At 41.5% G+C, this 12550-nt stretch overlaps 1 protein-coding gene across 4 annotated transcripts in view; it reads right to left on the bottom strand.

Annotated features, from left to right (window-relative positions):
• Window positions 1–10591, bottom strand: part of sfmbt2 (Scm like with four mbt domains 2) — a 45949-nt gene extending 35358 nt beyond the window's left edge. The window contains exons 1-3 of one of the 4 annotated variants that reach the window (XM_083757466.1): window positions 10422–10591; window positions 5372–5551; window positions 4124–4218 (exon numbers count right to left, since the gene is read on the bottom strand). In XM_083757466.1, the coding sequence (XP_083613592.1) occupies window positions 4124–4218; window positions 5372–5465 (189 nt within the window). In that variant the 5' untranslated portion in view covers window positions 5466–5551; window positions 10422–10591. The remainder of the gene's footprint in view (window positions 1–4123; window positions 4219–5371; window positions 5552–10421) is intronic. The other 3 variants (XM_083757467.1, XM_083757464.1, XM_083757465.1) reach the window with 3 other exon arrangements.
• Window positions 10592–12550: the final 1959 nt, after the last annotated feature.

Genomic DNA, 12550 nt, shown 5'->3' with positions numbered 1-12550 from the left:
GGCCACATTTTCACGATTTATCAAAAATAGCAGATCTACAAGCTTGCTATGAGCTTGTAGATCTGCTATTTTTCAATAGCTAAAGTATAACGCTTAAAACACCAAAAGGGGTTCCCGTCCTGAATGTGTTAGAAATGCTCTGAAAGGTCCCGCCTCGCCGAGGTACTACTAGATACATTTGGATGACTGATAAATAATAAATGCCTGGATTCTTTATTTTGGAACACAGTTTAGACTTTGGTTTAGTTATGACCCAGGGAACATGACTTTGGTTTAGTTATGACCCAGGGAACATGACTTTGGTTTAGTTAACTTATGACCCAGCTAGGGAACATGGCTTTGGTTTAGTTATGACCCTGCAGGGAACATGACTTTGGTTTAGTTATGACCCAGGGAACATGACTTTGGTTTAGTTAACTTATGACCCAGCTAGGGAACATGACTTTGGTTTAGTTATGACCCATTGAACATGGCTTTGGTTTAGTTATGACCCTGCAGGGAACATGACTTTGGTTTAGTTATGACCCAGGGAACATGACTTTGGTTTAGTTATGACCCAGGGAACATGACTTTGGTTTAGTTATGACCCAGGGAACATGACTTTGGTTTAGTTATGACCCAGGGAACATGACTTTGGTTTAGTTATGACCCAGGGAACATGGCTTTGGTTTAGTTATGACCCAGGGAACATGGCTTTGGTTTAGTTATGACCCAGGGAACATGACTTTGGTTTAGTTAACTTATGACCCAGCTAGGGAACATGGCTTTGGTTTAGTTATGACCCAGGGAACATGACTTTGGTTTAGTTATGACCCAGGGAACATGACTTTGGTTTAGTTATGACCCATTGAACATGACTTTGGTTTAGTTATGACCCAGGGAACATGGCTTTGACGTCAGTACTTCGGTACTCTATACCAGGGGTTCTCAACCTGGGGGTCGCGCCAATTTTTTTTTGGGGGGGGTCCCCTGCAGCTTATTTAAAATAATAATAATAATGAGGATGTCAAAAACTGACCATCAGCCAAATTGATTAATCAACAGCTCTCCCGATTATTAATCGATTGATACACCCCCCCTCCCCCGCCACTAAGCTGCGAACCAAAGGAGATCGAGCTTTCGAATTTGTTGCACCCACACTGTGGAATGATTTACCACTCTGCTTGAGAAACGCTGTGTCTGTTGAGATCTTTAAGAAACTACTGAAAACGCATTTGTACCGCAAACATTTTGGCTTGCTCCAGTGATTTCTATGTATTGTTTTATCTTATCTATTTCTAGGTACTGTCTTTGCTGCTCTGTTTCTTATTTCATTGTTGGTTTACTTTTGATTGAAATGTTCTTATTTTATTCCTTTTATTTTATTGTACAGCACCTTGTAACAACTGTTTTGAAAGGCGCTCTATAAATAAAATTACCTTACCTACCTTACCTCCCCAGAAAAAGAAATGTCACATAGAACTTTCAAGTTAGTATATTTTATTATTATATGCCCTGCATGGTCACATACCATTACATGTTGATTGCATGATTTGATGCTTACAGTTGTATAATCAGTTTTGATGAGATCTTCTCAGTTCTCATAGTAGTTACTTTGAGTGACAATAATAAATAATGTCATTCAGGATGGAAAATAAAATCCTTTTGGATCTGGTGAGAAGTAGTTTCATGAGGGGCTAGTGTGAAGTACTTGATATAAACAGAAGTTCAGTTGGACACACACACATACAGCTGCCTCCATTTGAGCTAATTGTCTGGCAGGCACTTAACGAGCAATCTTAACTGTGTGTGTTTGTGTATGAGCGAGAGAGGGGCAGAGTAGCTTTGCTCAACTTGATTTATACTTCTATTCTCCACTCTGATGAAGGTACATGTTTGATATATTGTGCAGGCTTACTGTAGAGTACTATTAGCCTATATTTTGTCTGTAATTTTTCTTTTTCTTTTTTTTCGGTTTTTGATTATGAAATATTATAATTGATTTTGGAGACTAATGTCGATTAATCATTGACATCCCTAAATAATATTGTAACTGAATGGCTGGAAAATGGAAATGAAGGGTTTACATTACTTACAAGTACACATAGTACATGCATAAACCTTTCATAATGATTATATTTTCAGTATTTATTGAATATTTTCCTCTATTATTAAGGTTAATTTGTATTGGGGTGGGGGTCGCGAGACATGGCCAAAGCATTTCCGGGGGTCCCCAGCCAAAAACATTGAGAACCCCTGCTCCTGTGCTACCTCCTATATGAGGTATTCCCAAACCTTTTCAGCTCCAATCCTATGTTTGGGAAATACGTGCTGTGCACAAGCGAGGGCTCAGATGAAAACATGACGGTTTCATTTGTATTGAAGTGAATAAGTTAGGTTGGCTTCGTGTATAGATAGATTTGGTTCTTGAACAGATAGAAAGAATGTAGGGGGGGGGGGGTTAAGCTTACGGAACGAAAAACAACACTGTACAACACACATAAGCCCTTTTACAATTTAGCCTTGAACAGAAAGTCAGAGAGTGAGTGTGGAGGAGGAGGAGGGCTGCTTCTTGACAAAACCAGGAAACAGAGAATATGGTGGAGTCTAATGTGTTTCAACCATCGCCACAGGCTGCCACACAGTCCAATGCATTGCATAAAGCTCAGCCGGATGTTCATGCTCAGTGCACGCACGCACGCACGCACACACGCACACGCGCAGACACGCGCACACACACACACACACACACACACACACACACACACACACACACACACACACACACACACACACACACACACACACACACACACACACACACACACACACACACACAGCTGTGATTGGAAAAAGCCAACATCTTAGGAATAAACACAATACCAAATGGCCTCATGACTTCCTGCTACAACAATGCAAATGTGCTGTATCACTCTGGCCGGCTTATGTAAGAGAGAGCCACAGGCACCCTTGGCAGTGGCAGTGTGTGTGTGTGTGTGTGTGTGTGTGTGTGCTTGTGTGTGTGTGTGTGTGTGTGTGTGTGTGTGTGTGTGTGTGTGTCTCTCTCTCTCTCTGTTGGGTGCATGTGTGTCTGTACTGTATGTGTGTGTGGCCTAAGAGAAATCACTGTTTCAATTTGTCCTGCCGAGAGTATGAGAGAGAGAGACAGAGAGAGAGAGAGAGAGATGGGAAAGCCTATTGCAGTTTTTCTAGGGAATTCATGGTCTTTTCCCAGTAATGTCAATCCACTTACTGTACCAACATAACAATTTAGCTTCCCGCGAAAGCGGCAGCACTCAAATGGCCAAGTAGTACACGGATTGTCCGACGCGAGTGTCCGTTCCAAAAATACACAGATTCTAATCTCCTCTTCGTTGTGATCACATTTAGCAGCTGAACTGATGCAAGCCGCTGAAAGATGCGTTTACGTCCTCTGTGAATGACTAGCATGTGAGCTGTGAGCTTCATAGGGGCAGACAGCCGCGCCCTCAGGAGAACTCAGTCAAATACAGTTTTCAGCCGAGGTTAGATAAAGAGCTCACCTCCAGGGTCAACCACGCTCGCCCATCTGGCGGATTCCTGTGATGTAACGTGATAATGGATTCAATGCCCCTCGGCTACAGTATTTGGTAATAGAGTCGTTCCCAATCGTGTCAAGCTAAATTTGATAAAATGCCTGCTGACACTTCAGAAGACTTCATTAAGCGACTGCAAGCTGGCAAAATTTCGCATGCCACTTTGTGCACAGTGCAGCGGCCTGTTGGCCCTTTTTTTTTACACTCTTCAATCCATTACGTATATGTAACCGAACACACGCAGAGAAGTAAAGAAACCAAACAAACAATAAGGAAGCATGATTTCATCTGCGGTTAATTTCTTAGGCATTTGTGACCTGTGCGTCATTCGACACACCACTTCCCTGTTTGTGCACAGCAGCAAAGGCCATCTAACAACAGGTGAATCATAAAACGTTGCTATAAGCCAGTGAGAACGCTTGAATCAATGGCATTAGGAAAAGGGACTGTCAGGGCCACTGTTTCACAAACACATTGTTACGGGATTTCTAAATGTACCACTTATCTTCAATGTGGTATTTAAAGGATTGGATCTCAGTTTGAGGTGTAGATCTAACGTGGTCACTCACATGTTTGAAGGCGGTGTGAGGGGCGGGACTGGCTCCGGTCTCCTCCATGTACTCCTCCCAGTTAAACTCCACCTCTTCCTCCATGGAATCTGCACCTTATTGATGATATTCCATGAGTTCCACTGATTTTAAAATCGTTTTGTAACATTTTAAAAAATACATTAAAACGTTTACAATCTCAGAAAATGGTATATCTCAATAATATACACACACAAGGTAAAAAATTACAACGATATAGCTTTAAAGTAAATTATTCTCTGAAAACGTATGATTGATGGCACGTGTTGTGAGTGTATGTGTGCGTATGTTTGTGTGTGTATGTACTTTTGATTGATTGATTGAAATATTTATTAACAGTTTGCAGAATTTACAGTACATTTCAAGCACAAACTCAATACAAAGACTGTTAACTGTGAGTGGACGACCCAATTAAGCATTACACTTGTTTACAGCAGGGTCCACATTGTTCAATTCATCAAAACATTTAGAGACATACAAATAGACATTTCTATGTAGCTAAAGAACAGAACAGGAATTCATCATATAGGAAGCAAAAAGGGAAAAGATACATATACAGTGTACACACTGTATGTGTGTGGCTGTGTGCGCGTGTGTTGCATGCTTCAGTAATCCAAGAAGCCTGGCTCTAAGCAGTCTGAATGACACTAATGTCTCTCATGAAGGTGAGAATTGCTCACTTTGTGTTGGAGAGACTGACACTCTGGAGGTATAATGTGTCAGTCTTCCGCTGTCATGTGCAAGAGTGTGTGTGTGTGTGTGTGTGTGTGTGTGTGTGTGTGTGTGTGTGTGTGTGTGTGTGTGTGTGTGTGTGTGTGCGTAAATGCGAGTATGCACGGTACTCTGGATTGGAGGAACTCTGGATTGAATCAATGCTAGATTTGCTTTTCGCTGTCATCTCACTGGTGGGAGTAGAAGTATTACACATGCACAGGCAAAGTATGAATGAATAAAAAGCATTAAAAATAAATGTTTTACTGAGTCAGTTTCAATAAATGGAAACCATGTTTGTCTATTATTGTCTTCCCTCTGTTGTCAGCCCCAAGAACCCATTCCTGGGACCCATTCCCGGATTTGCTCTGTCATTAATCTGTGACTCGTCTTCTACCGCCTATTCATCTGATATGGAGAGCATTGTAGAGCTGAACAGAGACGTGAGCACAGCCAGCACGCACACACGCACGCTCGCACTGTGGTCAGCAGTACTACAATGCAGGTAATTTTCCTCACCTGTGTGCACCTCTTCTTCCTTCCCATTGGTGGAGCAGTGGGATTTCCCTGGAGTGAGGACCAATGGTCGCTCCTGAGTGCCAGACTGAGCCATCCCGACTGAGCCCTCACTTCCCTTTGAACTTTTGAGAGTTAAGTTGTGATTTCAGTTCTCCGTCACTGCATCTCCACCACTCGATGCTTTAGGCAAAGAAGAGAGAAAAGCGATCGTTTGAAAAGTGGTTGAAATCCCCTTTCGCATCTATAAAACGATATTTAATATTCAGTCCAAATTTCAGCATCGGAAAAGCTTAGTCTTAAAAACAAAGTGTTAGGTTTCATTGTAACTTGACTCTTGCATCTTGAGAAAGTGTAATATATCTGTGTGCGGTGTAACCTGCCGGCTGGCTGCATTTGCATGCCTCAGCAGAACTCCACAAGATAACCAATCAGAGTAATACAAAGTAGAAAAACAGGAACAGCACAGGGGAGACTACAGCCTGACAAATTACTCTGCTTTGAAGAGATACCACAGAGAAATTATTAAAAACAAAAATTACGCCATGATAGTTCATAATAACAAATATATAAAACCTATCATAACTACTAAAATCAGCACAACACATGGCAGCAATCTACTGCTGGCTAGTGTAATAGTGCTGCAATTACTGTCAAAGTACATTTAAAAATGTGACCAGAAATGATGGCACATAATGCAGTGCACTGAAAGGTGACTACTTCAAAAGCTGAAGATGTACGCCGTCGCCAACATATTCATCCAATTGCTGGCTTGTTACAAAGATTGCAAATTGATTAGTGGACTGTAGCAGCCAACAATACACAATGATCAACATCTTGATGATAAAGACCTTGTTTGTCATCCCCCTTTCTGTTTTCCCAGGGTTCCATTGGCCTCATGAGCAGGCTCCACCATGAGTCATCCACTCACACACTTACTACTACTTTCATCAACCTGGCAATTAACACTGAGGTAAACCATTGGGTCATGGCCATCATTGAATCAAGCCAAAGCAAGAAAGCTTATAGTTTCACATGAAGACATATCAACGTCAAATTCAAAATACAATTAAGTAGGCCTGTCCAAAAAGTACAGGGCAGGGATCACCTGAAACATTCATTAGAGGTGTGATGGCCACTGATGAGGGACACAAAAGAAATGACCCTAAATCGTCAGAAAATTGTAGATGGCAGTACACTGTAATGTCCTCAGTGTTGCCTTAACTCTGACAATGCACAAATGCAATCCACTAGGAGTTACACATGGGTGAACTCAACTAACACTGAGGATTCTACGGTGTATAGGTCAAATATTGAGAGGGAGAAAAGCAAACAAAGACATGTTGACAAAATAAATGTAAAGTACAGTAAATCACATCCGTGACTCATGCCTTCAAAACAGTCTCTCCTGCGTATATAGCTACTCTTCAATCTCCTGCGCGTGTCCACCCCCTCTGTCCCACAGTGATTCCAGCACACATCCCTTGCGTAAACAACAAGCAGAGCTAATTTGGCTCACATGACGCCACTCCCCTCCTCCCCTGTGCCTATCAGTACTTCTTGCCTTAATGGTCCTGCAATCGTCATTTCCCATTGACGTGCGCCGTCATCGGTGCGCAACCTTGATTAAGCACTCCACACTGAGCTCATCAAAAAGACAGTCAAATCAAATGGGTGTGAAGCCCTGTGTAAATAGCATGAAGAGCCGGTCTATAGAACAATGGTTCTCAAAGTGGGGTCCTTGAGGGGGTTCCAGCAAAAATGAGGAACACTTGAGCCCTGTTTTAAAACTTCCCCTATTCAAAAACAGACAATCTATAAGCTCACAGCACACACATTTTAGATGTGCTTTAAAAAAAAACTGTTCTCTAATTGGGGTCAGTGGCACAAAAATCCTTTCACATAATTTGGGGAATCTTGACCTGAAAATCTTTGAGAACCACTGCTATAGAAGGTTCTCATGGGGCTATACTCAGGGGACCACCTGGAAACGACGGGATACGAACATAAAATAAAAAAGGGATTACGTTGAAGAGCCCGAAAGCAAAAAACAGGCTAAAAACATTAATTTTAACCATCTCATTTTCAACATGTACACAGGTTTAATGTTTGTCTTTAGTTCAAAGTTTGTTTAGTAAACGCATTGACAATGAAGGGAAAATTTACGGTCATAATGTGTCGTTTACGTCATTGTCTCTTTATTGTTAATGGCGTTTAATGTTTGTGTTGGCACTTGGCACCATTTGTTTTACATCATCATCACATCACCTAATCAACATAAGTTAGACTTTAATATATTAGCGCCCCTCACACACACAGGTGTGATTTTTTCTTATACGTATCCTGTTGAGCAAGTTTCCTAAACTTGGGAGGTGGAAAAATAAGCCAATACAGAAATGACAGTGTTTATCAATTCTGAGGGCATCAGTCTGAGAATAAGGTCTATTCACTTTGTCCTTCAGGCTTCAGAAAAGGTTTTTTTCCTTCACCAGCAGCAACGATAAATTGAATGAAGCCTGTTGGACTGTTAGAGCATCCCAGATTGAGCACCATGCAGGGATTAACTGGTCTGGAGAGATAATCTCAAACACAGGATTTATATCCAGATTGAGAAGAGAGCTTAATTTTTATTTATTTATTGATTAGCCCCTCATAGGGTGGCTATAGGCTATCCTCCTGCTTTACTTTGTCACACAAAAGATTTAATTGGAGACATTAAAGATATTAGCTACAATTGGGTTGAGTTATATAAATGATTTATCGCAATACCTCCTATTATGTGAGTTCTCCAACAGGACATGTGACAAATTGAGACTCCATCTCAATTACTGTTTTCTTAATTAAGTCATGTGTCTATATGTCCACTCCAATGCAGCCTGTCAGTCCATTGCCCAAGTGTAATTTTTTTTGACACTCATTGAGATCATGTTGACCAGAATAAAGGAGTGAAGTGCAAACAGAAATGTGCCCCGGGCAGCCAATAACACACAGAGTTAAAGGCCATGAGGGAAAACAATTAAAATGGAAGAGCAAGCAGCCCAGGGCAGCTCCCTCACTCAGCCCCGAAAACCTTTTATTTAAGCATAAAATGTCTGGGAACAAGTTGTTGTTAGAAGGGCATGTGTGACACATTCCATTGTTGTCGTGAAAACTGTTTGTTTTATAGGTCAGCATTTTAAGATGCACGTGCAGTTCATGATGTGAACCCCAGTGCATGGTGTTAGGAGTTTGGCAAAAGGCTATAGGCATCCATATGAGCTTGACTTAATTGTCATATGAAATATAGGCCTACTTCTTCACATGTTGTTGCCATGGAAAATAGATAAAATATAGTGATAGTGGGATTTTTTTAAACGAAACGACAACAAAGGGAACTAAAATCATCAATATTGCCCAACAGACATGAGCATGCTATACCTATATTCATCGCTATCCATGACATGTGGAAATTCTGGATATAGCTGCTGCTATACTATTATAATAGCCTACCTGCATATCCCCCCCCCCCCAATTGGCCACGTTATCAATTTTCCCCAAAAGGGGTCCGTTTTTATATCAAGCTATATCTTCGTATATAGGTTTGCGCTTCTGAACCAGCCCATTCACAGACACCACCATATGGAGATAAATTGCGTTCTCTTTTTTTGTGAGCAAAACGAACTCTATATTATATACACGCACGATTTAGCCCTATATTCACATGGCATTGCATTGGTGACGAATATCTAATCTCGAGGAGGAATCCACGGGGGTAATGCAAAGCTTAAAACACAGGAAGGATTTACACAGACGGTTCACGCGCACACAAATAAATAATTAAACGGTTTAACCTAATTATCAACTTAATCGTTATACATTTGCCATGTAGCCTAGCCGTATACACTCAAACAATGAACTGGAAACATTTTCTCATGACAGCTATGGCTATATAGCCTATACTGCGCGTAACATATCGTGCAAACCCAAGGTGAGAACGTTGGATTCAATCTAATTTCGGGTAATTTGAAATAGTCAGATATCTCCGACAAAGACACACAGGATTTACAGCTCAGCAATAGAAGAACATGATCAATATAGGATTGTTTTGTGATCAAAGTGAAAGAGGAAATGTAAGAGGGGTGTTTCCCACACACATAGTCCATGCAGTGGGCTGTGTGTGCGCGCGCGTTGTGTGTGTTGTGTGTGTGTCATGTGCGTTTGGCACTCCGCTCCTGTACTTTGCACACTCAAAATTGCAACGGAAAAAAACTCCCACGCAGTTGCCAAATGCACACTTTAGATTTAATTCACTACAGCTCGTGTATATGCATCAAAAGAAACATAGCCCGGCTCGCTACATGGCATCGTTTTATTTTTTCCTTCTTCAAAGGTTTGGTGTGCAGTTTTTCACCCATAACCCGCGCCATGTTGAAAGTGTTGACATTTTTTGGCAATGTCCGGTATTTTCCGATTCCTTTTACGCACCTATATTGGGAAAAAAAACAAATGACTCACCTTCGCGCGTGACGACAACGAGTTAATTATAATCGAATTTCAAAAATAAGAACTAAAACTGCGCCATCCACTTCAAACTAAACGTGTTGAGGTGATATTTCAGTTGGGCCTATATGGATCTGTTTGGCCGTGATATTTGGTCAATGCAGAAAAGATGAAGTATATTTAAAAAATAAAACTAAAAAAACTAAAAGTTTCCCAACTTAATTGATTATACAACACACGGCAACGAAGAATACAAATATAGCAAACAATGTTATCGAAAGTGCCACGAGTCAGTGTTGTGAGCGCGGAGGAAAGCTATAATTAAAACACTTTGAAACAAGTTGGCTGATCTGTGAGCTCTCTCTCTCTCTCTCTCTCTCTCTCTCTCTCTCTCTCCGGGAGAGTGTTTCTGTTTCTACAGAAACCAACCTCGGAGAAGAGCCACTTCAAACCGGGGGGAGAAAAAAAACCTCTCTCCGTTGCTCTTGCTCGTCGCGTCCAGCGAACGGCGACATCGGTTTCGGATCGCACGCCGACGCACAAAGAGACAAGAATTCAGTGTCACCTGTCCTACCTTTGGTGAAGTTTTTTTTCGCGTGTTTTTCTCCCCGGCAGCAGCCTCGATCGGCGGCGGACTGAGCGATACGTCTTTCAGCTGCTCTGCTGCTGCACTATACCACCACACACACACACACACACACAGCAGTGCACACACACTCACACAAATCCTCCTTCCAATATGGCATCTCTCGTCTGCGCATGTCCACAGATCTGCACATATTTCCAAGCCAACTCCTTCATTGACCTTTCAGTTGCAGTTGCAAAATTTTGTTCGGCCAATTATAAATAGAATGCTGGAGTGGAGTCCCCACCCACCACCACCACCCCTCTCTCGCTCCGAAGCGCCGTTTATTATATTACTCCGTGGCGTGCGTGCGTGCGTGGCCCAGTAGGACGGTGGTGCGTGGTGGTGTCGCTTGCCGAAAAGAACCGATGATGTTACAGGCTGACATCCGCGTTGTCAGCATGCAGATCTGCTATCCTTTCGGCAAGCGATATAACATCGCTTAAAAAGCGATATAAACACACACACACAACACGAGTCGGAAGACACAGCCTATTAGCAGCCTTTTTCAATATTACACAACAATATTTCCATTCCATTCCATGCTCACTGGCTGGGGTTGTCCAGATGTAATCGTATTAGTTTTTATATAGGCTATTGATGAGAACTCATTAAGAGCTAATTTGGTATATGCCGGCGGTCAGGTAACATTTAAATTATGACATTTAATTAATATTATCAAACAGTAACTTGGAAATGAGCCAGTTATTTTAACCGACTCGACTTATCCGACGTTTTCCAACTTCCCCCCTTTATTTTGTTTAGTTTGTGAAGGCTGAAAACTGTTTGAGGTTGATGTTTTTGTTGTTGTTGGCATATATGCAACTGCATATGGTAACATGGTTAGGGACAATAGCCTATTCGGTTCTATATGGAGGCTATTGTTGTAATCTGAGAAGAATGGCGCACTAGGCTATAGATATATAAAAGGAAGCTTATTCCCTATTATTTTGGATAAACATATATAGCCAATTGGGTCTAGACGGAGATAATTAATTTGAATGACCCAAAAAAAGTTGCAAATAAGAGGGAGATGCTGACTGTTTTATATTGAATTAATTATAGGCTATCGCAATGCCATTGATAACGGCATGGCTGCAAGTGCAATCGAGTCAGTCGACAGTCGACTGATAAAATAATCGATAACTTTTATCCAGCAACTGGAAAAAGTTGTTGAGTGGTTCACCTACCGCTCAGGCTCCGGCGGTAAGGTTCTGGTTATATATAGGGTGAGATATGTTAATTGGCTAGGATGAAAGAAGATATACTTTTCAATCAGTTTTTGTCAATCCGTTTTATCCGTTTTGGGCCAAATCAAATCCATTGTGTGATGAGTTACTTTTCGATGCTCCATATGTAGGCTGTTTTTTCCAGTTTGCAGGGTAGGCCTAATCAATGACCATTCTTCCTTCACAGCAGTTGATCGATATAGATTTAAAAATGATACTAATAAAAGCCATCTCTTATGACAGTCAACACTATCCTCTAGTGGTGGGAGGGCAGGGCTCCATGCACTCACGCAGCTACAGTAAAGCCATGCAGTAACACTTTAGCTATAAATATGGTATATAAATATTGGTTTAGTTTGGTGTATTTTGACAATCCCAGTAGGTCGGTGGTTCCCAAAGTGTGGTCCGGGGACCCTATAGGGGTCCTTGAGGGAGTTCCAGGGAGTCCACATAGCTAAATGATAGTTTGGAACCAAATCGACCCTATATAGGTTAAATTAACATTGATTTTACAATATCAATTGGGGGTCCCAGATATTGAAATGCCATTAAATGGGGGTCCGTTAATGACTAATTCAGGTCAAACCGGTGGCCCTTGAAATTAAAATGGTTAAGAATCACTGACAGAGCCGTAATCATCTTCTCTTATGGGGGTCCTTGCCATACATTTTCAAATGCGGGTCCGCGGGCTAATTAGTGTCAATTTGGGGGTCCTTGACATGAAGTTTGGAAACCACTGCACTATATTATATAGGCTATATAGTATACACAGCAGCTCATCTGCATGAATTGCACACATTTACTAAAGTGTCGCGTCTCGTCTGTGACTGTCTCTCTCATAGGCCATGC

This window comes from Protomyctophum parallelum (genome assembly GCF_964188405.1).
Source record: "Protomyctophum parallelum genome assembly, chromosome: 22".
NCBI lineage: Eukaryota > Metazoa > Chordata > Actinopteri > Myctophiformes > Myctophidae > Protomyctophum > Protomyctophum parallelum.
The sequence above is the reverse complement of the archived record's forward strand: the minus strand, read 5'-3'. Positions and strand labels throughout refer to the sequence as shown.